General features: G+C 36.2%; 1 protein-coding gene across 6 annotated transcripts in view; it reads left to right on the top strand.

Annotated features, from left to right (window-relative positions):
- The window catches only part of HNRNPR (heterogeneous nuclear ribonucleoprotein R), a 32,562-nt gene that overhangs the window by 404 nt on the left and 15,991 nt on the right, over positions 1–16,167 (top strand). For 3 of the 6 annotated variants that reach the window (XR_015698364.1, XR_015698365.1, XM_087727822.1), the window contains exons 2-10: positions 6,515–6,683; positions 8,570–8,688; positions 9,032–9,139; positions 9,614–9,727; positions 10,744–10,920; positions 11,342–11,477; positions 12,905–13,125; positions 14,104–14,253; positions 15,762–15,883. Coding sequence is in view for 4 of the 6 variants with exons in the window: in XM_087727822.1 (XP_087583948.1) it covers positions 6,515–6,683; positions 8,570–8,688; positions 9,032–9,139; positions 9,614–9,727; positions 10,744–10,920; positions 11,342–11,477; positions 12,905–13,125; positions 14,104–14,253; positions 15,762–15,883 (1,316 nt within the window). In the remaining 2 variants the exon portion in view is untranslated. Of the gene's footprint in view, positions 1–484; positions 507–6,514; positions 6,684–8,569; positions 8,689–9,031; positions 9,140–9,613; positions 9,728–10,743; positions 10,921–11,341; positions 11,478–12,904; positions 13,126–14,103; positions 14,254–15,761; positions 15,884–16,167 lie in introns of those variants that run through there. The other 3 variants (XM_087727824.1, XM_087727823.1, XM_014071629.2) reach the window with 3 other exon arrangements.

Here is a 16,167-nt window from a genome sequence, read left to right as displayed (position 1 = left end):
GCGAAGGAGAATGAGCGGCGCCCGGCCTCCTTCCCGCCTGGGCCTCGCCCGGCTTGCGCGCTTCACCTCGATCGGAGGAAGGGGGGCGACTCCGCACATTTGGGGCACAGGCGGGGCCGTCCCGTTAACCGCCGAGAAACAACCCTCGGCTTTTGCCCCTCGTCCTCCTCCCGCGGGTGAAAGGCCAGGTTTGAAGCGTTTGCCGCCCGTCGGATAGCTTTCCTTTAGGAGGAAGCCCGGTGGAAATCAGAATCACCAATAATAAAACACGCGAGGGATGGACGGGTAGGATGGCAAGTCTTAGGCGCCGGCTTGAGATCGGTGGGCTCGCTGGCCGGTAAAATCTGCGGTGTGGATCGAGCCTCCTCTTCGCTCTGTATGACTACGGCGTTGAAGCACCGATTTCCGAAAAGAAAAAAAAAACACCCATAACAAAAGCGAACAGTTGCTGCTGCAACTTGCTATCCCCCCCCCCCCCTTGTTGGAATCACTGATGCAGCTTTCAGGTTTGTTTGTTTTTTAAAAAGGCTGCGGGATATAGTTTTTCAGTTACTTTTCTACACGCCCATCTCTGGTAATGAATAATCTGAAGTTATTTCATTGGGTGGCTTTTGTTTATTTATTTATTTTGTCAAGCATGTATATAAGATAACAGATAGAAGTATAAACATGATTTTGAATACATGAAAAGGATACGAATAGGACAGGGATGGTAGGCGCGATGGTGTGCTCATGCACACCCCTTACAGACCTCTTAGGAAAGGGCTGAGGTCAACAGTAGACAGTCTAAAGTTAAAGTTTTGGGGGTTTGGGGAAGAAACCAGTCAGGTAACGCATTCCAGGCATTGACCACTCTTGCTGAAGTCATATTTTCTGAAATCGAGTTTGGAGTGGTTTACCTTAAGTTTGTATCTGTTGTTTCATCTTGCATTGATGTGGTTGAAGCTGAAGTAGTCATTGACAGGTAGGACATTGTAGTAGATAATTTTACGTACTACGCTTAGGTCAAACCGAAGGCGGTGTAGTTCTAAGTTGCCTAAGCCCAAAATTTCAAGTCTGGTGGCATACTTGCGGGTAGAGGAATGGAGAACTCTTCTCGTGAAATATCTTTGGACTCTCAATTGTATTAATGTCTGATAAGCAGTTTGTTTTTTGTTTTCCCCATGTTGTCAAATTGGGAATGGACCGAAGGTGACTGGATGATAATTCTGGTTCTTGAGGAAAGGGTGAGGTTGTTTGAAAGTGCTCCCCCCCCCCCAATGGGAAAATTAGTGCTTCTCATTGGGACAGTATTGCTTACTATTTGGCATAGGAATTCTGAGTGAGTTAAGTTTCTTCTGTGTGTAATATTACAGTACTGTGGTACATTAAGACCACATGGATGTTCTAAGTTTATATTCCTATTTCACTCAGTGGAGGTTAAAGATGATACCATAGAATGCTTTGAAGGCTGTATATTTGTAAGAGAAGGAAGGACTCCCTGGAGAAGAGCCTAATACTGGAAACGATTGAGGGCAAAAGAAGAAGGGGATGACAGAGAATGAGGTGACTGGATGGAGTCATTGAAGCAGTTGGCGGGACTTCAATGGACTCTAGAGGATGGTAGAGGACAGGAAAGCCTGGAGGAATGTTGGCCATGGGATTGTGATGGGTCACACACGACTTCGCAACTAATGACACAACAACAATATTTGTAGGAAATAAGATTAAACCTCAGAAAATGGTTTGATAAGAGTTTCCATACTTTTACTGTCTAACCCTGCCATTTTAAAGCAGAGAATAATGACATAGTTTTTGAAATTCTTGTCAACTTGAAAATTTAAGACCCTCTGTAAATCTTGAATTATGCAGTATTCTTTGGGGTTCCCAACTTTCCATTTGGGAAATTTGAATAGCTGAATAACTTTCTGCTGCCAAAATATTCCATATGTATTTTTTGGCAATATAGCTTATGCTTCTGCAGTTAATAGCATATACAATGCATCTTATTTGGAAATTTTATGTGTGTTGGCAAAGCTGCAGCAGTACCACTTTTAATTAAATTTCCTTTGTCATTTCTTCAAGCTTTGTTGTCTTATGAGGATAGGTTAAATCAGGATTTTTAAAATTAGTATTGATTGATAGCTGTTTGGCATTCTGTGGACAAAATAAGGACTTGTGGTATGCTTGCAACTTTATTGACTTTAATGCTGTTGATTAATTTTGAGGTAATTTAATGTAGTAGGATTTTTGCTAGCTTTTTAAAGTCAAAGTTAAAATAAACTTTGTGTTACTTTGGTTGTCTTAAGACATGCATTCATTTAAAACCAAAGTCAAGCCATGCCAAGAAGCCGTTGAGCTGGATAGGGTAGTAATTATGGCTGTAGTTTGGATAATTGAGAATAAGCCCCCTTTAATGCATTTTGAATAGATATGGTTATAGTTACACAGTCTTGCATTGATGCAGTCACAATCCCTGTTCTTAAATCAGAAGAAGCAACCTAGCAATCAGTTGCCATTCTCCATGTAACAATTGATAGGAATGTATAAAATACAGAAGACATTCTTTAATAATAGATCTTTCAGGTGGCCTCGCAAAACAGAATTCGTCTTGCAAATATCTCTTCACTTTGCCACCAATTTTTATAGTAGCACATAGATTTTGCTGAAGGATGTAATCAGTGCAAATGCGGAAACAGAAGTGGAAAGCAGAATGACAACTAGTCTGGAGGATAGGATTAGTTTGAAAGAAGACAGGTAAAAGAAATGTAGAGTTATTATAAATGGAGCATTCTCAGATTTCTTCAGTGTCCTGCTTATGTATGTCATTTCTGACATTGCGCTGTATTCTTTTAAGTACTCTCTGTTAACAGTGGTACAAAGTGCAACAATTAAGTTTAGAACTTTAGTAAGAGGCAAAACAGTGCCTGTCAAATGCAGTGAAAGAAAAGTCAGGGGTCTTGTCTGCATCTTGCCTAGTTTCCAGACTTGGGGGGAGGGGGGAGAACCCAGATCACCCTCTAGCTACTTGTTTTGGGTGTTGCCATCAGTATTATGTGAAGTCAAAAGTTTATGGATGAAGGACAAGTATGATAACAGAAAGTCATATGAGGTCTGATAGCAACTTCTCTAGTTGGTGCAAGTCCTGTTCTTCCATAGCAGAAGGCTGAAAAACTATTGTAGTATCTATATCTGCAGCTTATCTCTTTTTTTTTCTTCCGTTCAATTGTATCCTATTCTCAGAGACTGCTGGACAAATCCCTGCAGTTTTCTTGGCAAAGTTTTCAGAAGTAGCTTGCCATTGTCTCCTTCCTAGAACTGAGAGAGAGGGACTGGCCCAAGGTCACCCAACTGGCTTTGTGCCTAAGGCTGGATTAGAACAGGCAGTCTCCCAGTTTCTATCCTAATGCCTTAACCATCACATCAAACTGGCATTCTCATTCTACTTGAAGACAAATTGTATTTTCTAATATAATGTGGCATCTGTAAGCCAAAGTGATAGTGAATTCCTACATATGGAAAACACTAAAGTTCTGTGTGAAACTGATAATTCAGTGAGCCTTAGATCTCTGGCGCCTTCTGGCACCATGAGAACTAGTGTATTATGTGGTTAAGATAGCATTTTTCAACTTTGACAACTTTAACATGTGTGGGCAATTCTGGGAGTTGAAGTTGTTAGAGTTGCCAGTGTTGAAAACTACTGGATTAAGATGTTGGACTAAGGGTGGGAGACTTCTAGTCCACCCTCAGTCAAAGAAACTGAGTGATTTGGGCCAGTCATTCTCATTCAGCCTCACTTACTTCACAGACTTGTTGGGAAAAATAGCAGAAGGGACTGTTTTCATTGCTTGGAGCTTCTGTGACAAAAAGTGAGATATCAATTAAATACATAAAGTTTTGCTAATACAGTATAACGATGAAGATAGTGAATATTTGTTAGAGACCATTCTTGAGTTGCTTATTGCTGATATTCTATGTGAATTTGTTTTGATTATTTAGATATTTGTTTTTTCCATTTAAAAGAATGTTTTTAAAGCGAGAGTAGTGGGATCTTAAATTATTTCCTGGTAAACCTGCATTCATATTATAACCCTTAATACCAGTCAAAACTTTGTAGACTTATTTGAATAAAGAATCTTCTAAATCTGTTTTTACATTGAGGAAGTGTAATATGAATTAAGTGTACCAATAATCTTTTGGTACTTATTAGTTGGGAAAAACTATCACTTCTGTCATAATGGGAGTTGTACTTCGCATCTAGACAATACCAGTTTAATGAACGTTGTTTTAGAATAAGTACTTTCTCTTGTTCTTTTTTGTGCTCCAAATATTTTTTTTAGAGATTACCTTTACTTTAGTAGCATTGCCGTTTTGTTGCGGAAGAGACTTTAAAGAGCATTTCTGTCATTAGGACAACAAAATTATCTAGAAGAAATGTGTATTGTTTAAGTTGATCAAATTCACACCAGTCTTTGTTGGATAATAGTCTTGCTGTTATTGCCATAAAACTATTTAATTTTTGTTCATCTTGAATTATGTTCCTCATTTAAGGAACATATGTGAAGTTATAATTCAAAATAATTCTGTCAGAAGGTTCGGAAAAGCTTCTATTGAGACAATGCTACCATAAGAGGGTATAGTGCTACTGAGTAGAAGTGGGCACAAAACAGAAAATATGTTCCATTTATGAGACAAACAATTTGTAATGTGGGAGTTAAGGGACATTCTCAGATAGCATGTGGTCCAGCAAAGCTCAAAATTAGATCATTTTGATTGTTCTGTGTTTTAACTTAGAAAAAAAAATGCAGAGATGTCTTATGAGGTGAATAAGGCAAAGCCTCTCTTCCCTTCTTCTCCTTCCCTTTGAGTAGTTGCCACTGGGCTTGAATTTAAACAGAGCCAGTATATCTTGCTTTCTCCCCATATTTCTTTCCCCATAGCTGCTGTTGATGGCCTTGCTTTTCCCCCCACTATGGAAGACTTAATGCCTCTGTTATCTCTGGGTACCCAAGAGGGTATCCATCCTTTGCATATGCCTATTACTGTGCTGTTGCAAGAAATAACCTTAATTATTTGTGAGAAATTGTTTTTCACTGTTAGATACCCTCAAACTAATGGAATACAGATGTTATCTTAGGAGGTGATGGGAATTATACTCCAACACATCTGGAAGCATCAAGTTGGAGGTGCTTGGTATAAGACTCAGTACAGCTTTTGTTGTCTAAGTATACTGAATTTGGGTGACATGAAGTACATAAATTAGGGCTGTGATTTAAAAATGCTGCAGCTTGAAAGAAATGTAAGATTTATTGGACATTTTGCAAAAATAGTAGAAATTAATTATATTTAATATGCTCATAGTAGTATAGTATATTGATATCTGCAACCAAAATTCATATTGTAATGCAAGTTCTGCAGTTTTATGATTATGGCTTACTAAATGGTTTCTTGACATTGACATAGTGGTGGTTTTAAAAGCAAGCTGGAGTATGAGTTAAGTTTTTTATTTTGACTTGCTTCTAATTATAACGAATGCTTCTGCTTGGAGGGATGCCTTTAAGTTGCATGAAGTATATGAAGATCTAGTTATAGCATTCATAATTTAAAAGCCATAACCTTCATTCTGTATCTCTTAAATTGAATTGAATGTTTTAGTAAATTCAAGGTTGTTTATCTTTCTGCTAATATGACACAGTTAATCTTTATCTTTAGCAGGGTTTATATTGCCTGTCTGTTGTGGCTGAATAACAAACTCCAGTTCAATACCATCAAATAGGAATTAGAAAAATCCACAAAACTCATTTGAAAAGATAGTGTTTTTTTAATTGATATTTGCCATCTTACTGACTTTTGCATCAAATCTTTCCTGTTGATACTAAAAATTGAAAGTGCAGTCTTTTCTTCAATCTCTAATATGTGACATGCAGAGTTTAATACAAGTTCATCTTGTTTGTATGTGATGTGCAATTTGTTTATTGACTGTTCTACTTTTGCAAACTTAATGTGGCATATTCTTTTTTTCAAAAAAAAAATTCCGGAAATCAGCGTATGTTGAAGCTGTATGGTGTCTCTTATGTAACAAAATATTGATTTTGAGCATGGAAGGAAGCCAGAAAAATATGGGAAAGATGGAAAGCAAGTATTGATTGACATTTGTATATTTAGCTGGCCTTGTAGAACTTTGTACTGAATACACTGATCAAAAATTTCTGTGAGGCCAAAGGAATAATGGCAGATATTTGTGCAGCCCAGTATCCTTCCCCCCTTTCCTTAACATAAATTAATCACACAAAAATAAAAAGTAGATTCTTTGTACATGAAGTACTTAAAATTGTTCATTTTTCCATGTACATCTTCTGCAGTATTTCAGGACTGTATTTTCTGTTGAAATTAGGCGAGCTGTATTATAAAGGCTTTAAATAAAGAGTTAATGCAAGTCACTGGCAGTATGTTTACAGTTAGTTTAGATAAATGCATTGTCCTTCAAATTAGTTATTTCTGGCTTTATGTAATATAGCTCCTGAATTTTTTCCAGCAGCATAATAAAATGGCTAATCAGGTGAATGGTAATGCGGTACAATTAAAAGAAGAGGAAGAACCAATGGATACTTCCAGTGTTACTCACACAGAACACTACAAGACACTGATAGAGGCAGGCCTCCCACAGAAGGTGGCAGAAAGACTTGATGAAATATTTCAGACAGGTATAATATGCATTTCTTGTTTCTGATTGGTTATAAAAGTGAAGGCCAAAAAAAAATATCAAATTTTTTAGGCTTTAAAGATGAAAACTGCTGTATTTTGCACTGTGTAGCTATGAATGTACTGCTGCTTTCACTTTGAGGTTGACTATATCGACAGTAACTTAGGTCTTTAGGACACTTTAACTGTTTCACAGACTCTCCCAAATAAAAGAGGACATTGCTGCCTACTGAATTGTAATTTTTTTCAACATAATAATTTGTTTCTACTTTGCTACCATCACCAATTTATGGTGCTTAGGCTAAACATAGTATTTCAGTAGGTGGTTTAAGGAGGGGAAGTAGCTTGCTTGGCTTGCTTTGGGTCTATATATTTGTCTATATTCTAGTGAATAGTTTTAATTTATTTAAGTCATCATACTGAAGTATTTAGTTTTATGATAATTGCTTGAATCATATTTATCTTACTTGGAGCAAGTGGCTTGTGTATTTTAAAAAGAGATGACACAAAAGAATTTTAGGATGCACCTACCTTTTTGCCGTGAAAAGAGACAATTTCTCTTCTTTAGTTTGTGTGTGGTGAATATAGTTAGATAAGTAAATAGAATTCCTTCATTCCCTTGCCTCAAATATTTCAGAGAGAAGATTTAACCTGTCTTCTTTTTCTAAAGTCCTAGAATGTTTTTTGCAAGTTTAAGATAATTAAAAAAGAATACCATGTCTGTCTTTATTATGATGGTATTTTGACTCAGGTGGTAACAAAGACGGTGCCAATGAATGTCTGATATGGTAGTGCTGTCTCCTTAGAGAGATACTTCTCTAGGGTTGAACTAAGCTGATATTCACATAGTGGCTTGAGTATAGTTGTTCGAAAAGGGAATGTATAGAAGATACAAGTTCATACTAAAACGTTACTGCCTGGCTTCAATGTATTCGTAGAGATGTATCTTCATGTGTAAAATTTAACATTTTAGCCCTCTTGGGTCTGTTAATGCAGTTGGATACTTCTCATTTTCATGCCTAGATAATTAAAAATATTTTCATGAGTTTTGTCCATGTACAAGTGATGCAGGGGCTTTCCACCATGCAGGATCAACTCTGAAATTGCAATCTAATGGCTCTGCTGCTATATTTTGTGCTTTAGTGTAGGGTGTTTGAGTATTAAAAACTTTAAATATTAAAAATGCATACATTATATTTCTTGAAAGATTGTTCCAATATCTGATATTTCATCATTTAAATACAAGTTTAATGGAATTTGCAATGCTCTACATTTTTATAATATGTACTTCTAAGCGTTTCATTATAGAGAAGAAACTGTATCCAAAGCTTTCAGTGTATGTGTATCAGGGCTGGCCCTACTATATGTAGGTCTGTACCTGTGTGCTTAAAATTAAGATATTGAACGTGCATAACAGGGCTCGAAATAATGGAGAGGAAAAGGATGGCAAAAACAAAAAATAGTAATCGTAATACCTACTTTTTGAAAACATCGGGGGAGGGAAATAACATTTTCTGATGAACAGGGAGTGGGCTTTATAAATTATCCCAGTAATTGGTGCAGCACATTTTAGTGAAATGATAGAACTGTTTTCTTATCTATGACTTGTAATGGCTCCATTCAACAGAAAAAAAAACCTTAAAAGCTCTAAAAACTGATTTTGTATTTAGAAATCTGAGCCAGAGCCTGTTATTTCAAACCCTGATATGTAAGATTATTTTGCTTACAAAAGTATTCCAAAACTTGTGGGAAAATAACTTTTAATCTGTAGTATGATATTATTAGTTAGTTAATATTATTTTGATTTTAGCAAAGCACAGTAGGCTTGTGAAACTAACTTGTCTTTATATAGGAATCTGTAATGTTTTTCTATTTTTAATTTTTTTAGGATTGGTATCTTATATTGATCTTGATGAGAGAGCAATAGATGCTCTCAGGGAATTTAACGAAGAAGGCGCCCTCTCTGTATTACAGCAGTTTAAGGAAAGTGACCTGTCGCATGTACAGGTAAGGTAAGAGCTTCTGTGGTATGAACAAATAGGCCCACAGTGTGGTGTGGTGCAACAAATATGAACAAAAGTGGCTGAATTCAGATTTTTTTTTCTCACAGCAAGACTGTGTTTCCATTCAAATATTAAAAATAAAATTAATAGCATTGCATGTGAGTATTAGTGCCTCATATTAGCCTGATAATTGAACTGCCTGTTAGTTTTAATGTTAAAATATCAACTGAGGTTATATTCAAGATACTGGTTGATTCTCAGGGTGTAACAACGTTATTCAAGCTTCATTGACTTCAGATTATTTTTAATTCCTTCTGCTTCACTTCTTTTATTAATTATATCCACAGAATAAAAGTGCATTTTTATGTGGAGTTATGAAGACTTATAGACAGAGAGAGAAACAAGGAAGCAAAGTACAGGAATCAACAAAAGGGCCAGACGAAGCAAAAATTAAGGTAACATATATACAGGAAAGCAAATAAAAGTGGAACTTATTCTCAGGAGTAAAGAACTGTATCTCAAAAATTCCTCCAGTAGTTCCTTTTATAATAAACTGTTACTATTGCAAATGTAGATTGGCAGAAATATTGAAAATATAAGACAATGTTGCCTTCTAAGGTAAATTTTATAAATTGTAGAATTTTGTAGGGAAAAAATGATTGTCATGTTAGAAACTCTTCAGTGGCATGTTAAGAAGAAATCTTACCAGACAGATATAATTCCGTCAGTAGCAAAAGTTATGGGTTTTACCATCCTTAGTTGATATTCTGCATTTCTCTTGCAAGCAGTTAAATTTTGCAAATGTGTTCTAGAATATGAAGCAGTGGGGAAAGTGTCCTATTGAAAGAGTTCCTTGAGGTGAAATGTTGTTTTTACCCTATTGACATTAAAAGCTACTTGCTCTCTCTTTTTTCCTTTTAAAAATTCAGGCTTTGTTAGAACGAACTAGTTATACTTTGGATGTGACCACAGGACAACGGAAATATGGTGGTCCTCCCCCAGATACTGTCTTCTCAGGATCTCAGCCTGGCATTGGAACAGAGGTTAGCATACGCAGTTTATATGTCTAAATAAGACCATTTTGACCTTAATAAACAAATTTGAATGCTTACAGGTAGTCCACAATTTACAACTACAATGGAGCCCCAATTTTCTGTTGCTAAGCAAGACAGTTGTTAAGCGAGTTGTGTCCCATTTTACGGCCTCTAAATCACTGCGGTTGTTAAATGAATAGTGTGAATCTGGTTTTCCCCATTGACTTTGCTTATGAGAAGCCATCTGGGAAGGTCGCAAATGGCAATCACGTGATCCTGGAATACTGCAACTGAAATAAATACATGCCAGTTGCCAAGTGCCCAAATTTTGATCATGTGATCACAGGTGCTGCAACAGTTTTAGGCGTGAAAACTGGTCATAAATGCTTTTTTCAGTGGTGTTGTACATTGCACAGTCACTAAACAAATGGCTATAAGTTGAGAACTACCTGCATTTTATAAATTAAGAGACAAATCATTAAGTTAAATTTAGCTTTATCAAAGATATTACTAATTTTAAAGTTACTAAAACTGATGGAAATTGCAAAATAGTTTTCTCCAGGAGGTGGAGAGGCAGGTGGATTGTTGAATAGTAATAACCCCCTTTGAACAGTAGTAATTATCAGAGTTAAAGTATTGTGATGTAGTGATAGAAATTGTTTTTGAAAGCACTTTTCTCTTGTAAGACAGATGACTATGGTTTATGATAATGGAAGCAGTTCATATTTATGACTATTTTCAGTTACCTTTCTGCAAAGGTGCAGGATTCATAATGAAGACTGTACTGTGATACTGGACGTACTGGATATGGCCTTTGAAAGCCCTGAATACAGCTCCCTGGGCACCCCCAAATTAGGTTTAATTTGATAGGAGGAATAAATTAGAAATTGGAGACTGAGAAATTCATATTAACTACCTTTAATTAACTCATTAAAATGTTTCCAAGAAGACTGCATATTCATGACCAGATTAAAAGCTCTAAAGTACCTTTTGGTTCTTGTTAACAAATATTAATTCTCCTTCAGGTTTTTGTTGGAAAAATTCCTAGAGACTTATATGAAGATGAATTGGTGCCACTCTTTGAAAAGGCAGGCCCCATTTGGGACTTGCGACTCATGATGGATCCACTTTCTGGACAGAACCGAGGCTATGCTTTTATCACATTTTGTACCAAAGATGCAGCGCAGGAAGCTGTTAAGTTGGTGAGTGTTCTGTCATAAGACCAAGAACGGTGCAAATTAGAAAGTAAGTGTTCACCTTACAATTTAGAAATTGATAGAGCAAGATACACTGTATAATCTCACTTTTCTCCCTATTTTTTCTCAGTTAAACTGATCCTACTTGGGTGTTTTTGTATTTATAAATAATGTTGGCTGCAATATATAAGTTGCTTGATGATGAGATGGGAGGCATACAAATTTTAAATAAATAAATAGCAAAATATATTTTATTGGAAACTCTAAATCTTGGAGTTTTTAAAACTAAATTTTGGGCATGCAAAGATGCAAATACTACTAAATAATGTAAACACCTAGTCATTCAATCAATATAGGCCAGTAGAGTTTGCTGGTATCGGTATTTTAATAAGCGTTCATGAGAAATGTTTAATTGTTTTTCTTTCAGTGTGATAACTATGAAATCCGACCTGGAAAACACCTTGGTGTATGCATCTCAGTGGCAAATAATAGGCTATTTGTTGGATCAATTCCAAAAAATAAAACAAAGGAGAATATACTAGAAGAATTCAGCAAAGTCACAGGTAAGGAGATGCAGGCATTGGCTTCTGTAAAAAATGGCTTCACTTTAATGTAGCTTAATATCTAAATTTAGAGGGCACCAGATTCCTGGGTGACTGTGTGAGGCTTACAGATTTTTTAAAATGCCAATAAAAATATGTATATAAAAAAGAAACCTGGCTGACAGGAAAATAATACACTAGACTACAACAAGTTAAATCATGTCTAAAAATAATGAAATGCTAAATAAGCTTTCGTAAAGCAAAAGGTTTAGGGGAATAATTATGATTCTGAACTTAATTTTAGGTTATATGTAGGTTTTCATATGAAAGTCTCACTAATTTGGCAGAAGATGAGCTGCTTTCATTTGTGAATTTTCAATCCATCGCCAATCACAATACATTATTCTGTCTATTTTCATTTTTGCTATTATTGTTTTTTAATGTTTTTATTTGGTGATCTGTGACTGCAATAAAAATTGATTGATTTTCATTTTGGCATAATGGCAATAGAATAAATTGCCCTTGCATTGTTCATACCAAAAACAATAATAGTTAAAATAGAGGCGTACACAAAACAGGAAACAAAGCAGGCCGTATTTGAATCATTCTGCTGAACAATCTTGATTGTTTTATGTAGTTTGGGGACTGACGGAAGTTGAAACATTTTAAGTATTTTGTTTTTGCTTTCAAACAAAACCCTTGCAACATACACATTTTCTCTAGCTTTGAATGCCCAAACAGTTTGCTTCGAGGTTCTTTTCTGCAACTGGAAAATTTTAAACTATCAAGTTTTACTCTGAAAAACATGGCACATTTTTAAACTAGAGACACTTTTCACACTTTTAGTTTAAGACACTTTAATTGTTTAGGATGGATTGAAAGAGCAAGGACAGCAACTCCATTTTCCAAAGAATTGATACATTGCACCAGGGCTGCAAGCAATTGCATCTTTCATGAGGTAGTCTACAAATAGTGATGAGATCAGTAACATTTTCCTGTAGCAGAAAAGCTTGGAAAATGGTTCAAAATAATATATCAAAATCTAGCCAGGCCACTTGAAGTAGAATTCCTACCAGTGATTCAGAAGACTATTTCCTTATTCTGAATACCTGATGTTGGCTAGGTAGTAGTTAAGGGAATCTGTTTTTGCCACTTTAAAAAACAACAGTCATGAGCTGTGATTGTTCCATTTCTGTGCTGGGTCAGGGAGCATCACCTTTTTATCTCTCTGCCAGAAGCAAATGTAGTATTGCAACAGTAAATAGAGTAAAAAGAACAACTTTGTAGAATCCTAAGAATTTCCTTTATGCTCCCCAAAAGGTGTATTTTCACAGTGCATTAGTTAAGAAAATCAAGTCTCCAGCATACTTAGTAGTCTATCCTGAAAGCTCTTTTTTTTAAATTAGCTTTTCAAATGAGAAAAGTTTTACTCTTCCGTAATTTATCAGGTGTTTTCTTAACAGAGGGTTTAGTTGATGTAATCCTATATCATCAACCTGATGATAAAAAGAAGAATCGGGGGTTCTGCTTCCTTGAATATGAGGATCACAAATCAGCAGCTCAAGCTCGACGCCGATTGATGAGCGGGAAAGTGAAAGTCTGGGGAAATGTTGTGACAGTGGAATGGGCTGACCCAGTAGAGGAGCCAGATCCAGAAGTCATGGCAAAGGTAGTAAAGTAGTAGCTAAATCGGCATGATGTGAATTAAAATTCACCAACAGATTTATTTTTTCCCTTTCTGATTATCTCTAGAATACCTGTTTACCTTGTTGGGGGAGGGGAGAGGCTAGGCCATTTTGCACTCAGAAGGGATAAACTGACAAGAGTGCCATTATGTATGTGTATATTTTTATACATATAAACAATATAGGATTTGTATCTGGTAAAAAGTAATTTCTAGGTGTTTTCAAAGATGGTTATTCTAAGCATCATGGATCCTTTTTTTCTGGATTACATGCTGAACCACACCGTTGCAGCACACTCTGTTTTTCATTAGTTTGATAGCTGAGTTAGAAAGTAGAGTATTTGCTAATCAATACCTATTGTTTAGAAATAGGCATTGTTAAAATTGAGAAAAAGGGAAATATTATAATCTTCCAAATGGAATCTGAAGAGGGAGGGGTGAATAGTTTTACTGAACAATTTCTATAGAATAAACATTGTTAAATATTCTTTTAGTTGCCACTGTTCATAGTGAAGGTAAAGATAAGAGTTGAAAAAACTTTTATAATCGAGATAGCTTGAAATCTTTGTTTAGGATGTACTGTTCTTTGGGCAGTTTTGCACAACTGAATAGGTCCTGAATGAATGTGAGGGTTGTTTTCCAGAGCAGCATGACTGGAAACCATCATCCAAGGTTTTTTTTTTAAGGCTCCTGTAACATCTTCCCACCTGAACAAGGTAGAAAGGGAGCAAGTTAGGCACTTACCCTAACTCTGGTATCTCATAGCTTAGAAAAAACTGTCAATCCTCACTAATGACACAGTAATCTCAAAACAGTTTACTGCACTGCAAAAGTTGCTGTGGTTTCTGTAGTTTAATAATTCTGTCTTGACTGTTTTGTCTAAGGATAATCTCAAGCACAAGGGGGATTTGGCCTTACAGATAGCTTAAAAATATTTTAAATAAATGCCAGTTTTCTTGACAGGTGAAAGTTCTATTTGTGAGGAATTTGGCCACTACAGTGACAGAGGAAATATTGGAGAAATCATTTTCAGAGTTTGGAAAGCTGGAAAGAGTGAAGAAATTAAAAGATTACGCTTTTGTTCATTTTGAAGATAGGGGAGCAGCAGTTAAGGTAGGTAACATTGTTATTAAGCAAAATTAGGTCACCCAGAACTTACAGAAAATCTTCTCAAAAGCAGCCTTTTTTTCATATGGGTTAATATGAGAATGGGTTATAATAAGATGTCCTCTTGTAGATAGTTGTGCTACCATTTCCTGTCTGTTCCTATCATTTATTCCTTGGTTTTCTAAACAAGAAACATGCTTCTTCTACTGTTTTGTCTTTATTGCAAAAATAGTTACGGTGCATAGATCTTCCTATGGAGCAACCTGAGACTTCCTTTACTTGCTAAGTAAGAAAAGTTAATGCTAATACAACTTTTATCTTTTACACAGTTTCTCCAAGGGTAACTTCTATCCACTTCCCGCATTGAACTCAGATTTATTCTGACAAAAAATACTATATAGTTGCATAGTAATGGCCTTTTGGCAACTTTCACCTTCCATTCTTATTCCAATAATCAAAGTAATAATGACTTCTCTATTGTAGTGATAGAAAAAAGAGTATTAGTGGATTAAGATAACTCTGTTTGGATTTCATGATTCCTTCCTTTCATTGCAGATTAATGTTTGCTAATTCCCCTCTTGGAGGGGGGCGGCTCTGTCAGTAGTGAAAGATCAGGTTCTGGAAGGTCCAATTAAAGTGATTTATTACTAATCATGTCTAGGCACAGGAATCTCCTTAACTAACAGTTAGCACCTGCTTGAGATTAGATAAGGGTCAACAGAATTCAAGGAAGGATGGACTTAGTTCGCTTACAGCTACATAGGGATTTGAGGCTACATGTCCCCCTTTTAACTCCATCTCTAGGTTTTGCCACTCCTTCTACAGGTCCTCGGGGACATGTAGGGGCTAATTTGGGAAGAAAGGACAGACAATTTATTTTTAAGTTCTTTGTGCATTAAACGATATTACAATGATAATACTGTTGGGGAGCCCCAGATTTAAATCTACCATCATCTACAGAAGCTCAGACAGACGTTTAGAGTTTGACTGTTTCGGGGGGGGGGTCAGTGAGGGAGAGATATTGAGCACCCATATGGAATGTGGAATATATTAATATTGCAGGTTTCTATTTCTTGGTTTTTAAAAACTATTCTTTCTCACAATAGGTTTTAAAATTTTTATAAAGCAAATATTACAGCTGCAAAATAGCATTTAGAGCCTTGCAACTTCAAATTCTAGGGGAAGGCTTCCATCTCATGCACTGTTTGTCTGTTTGTCCCAAAATTTCTCTTTCCTCTCAGCCTTGTATGCTCCCAAAAGGCAAGGCAAGAATTGCAGACTTTCCTGTTGCATTGTTTCTTACAAGGGCCTGTGTATTTCATTTTCCTCCCAGGAAAGGTTTGCCGTCTTATTTTGAAACAAAAGAGCTAAAATGAGAAATGCAGTACGTAAAAGTTGGGATTGTGTAGGTTGGAAAATATTTGGACTTGGGACCTGAAAGGTGGGAAATGCCAAAGTGACATTATGCTCTCAAATACAATTTAAATGTCTTTTTTTTTCCCCTTTCAAAACAGGCCATGAATGAAATGAACGGAAAAGAGATAGAGGGGGAAGAAATTGAAATAGTGTTAGCCAAGCCTCCAGATAAGAAAAGAAAAGAACGCCAAGCTGCCAGACAAGCCTCTAGAAGTACTGCGTAAGTGTTAAAACTTCAGTAAACTGAAATCTAGCTGTAAAGGCACAGTCAGATTATTATACTTTCCTCCAGATGGAACACTTAATTTGCTCAGTCCCGTCTACTGAAATTTACTCCGACTTGTAACAAGGCTGGAGAATTGTACAAGTTAAGGTGTACTAATTGGTATATGTTAGTGCCAACAAGAAAAAAAATACCCACACTTAGTGCTCCTCCCATGGGCTGGAGAGGTGGAGGCCAATTTTGTCAGAGGGCTTAGAGCTGCAGATGATGTAGAGCAAATC

Source organism: Thamnophis sirtalis, unplaced genomic scaffold (genome assembly GCF_051295495.1).
Source record: "Thamnophis sirtalis isolate CommonGarterSnake01/CBP01778 unplaced genomic scaffold, rThaSir2_p1.2 scaffold_13, whole genome shotgun sequence".
Taxonomy (NCBI): domain Eukaryota; kingdom Metazoa; phylum Chordata; class Lepidosauria; order Squamata; family Natricidae; genus Thamnophis; species Thamnophis sirtalis.
The sequence above is the reverse complement of the archived record's forward strand: the minus strand, read 5'-3'. Positions and strand labels throughout refer to the sequence as shown.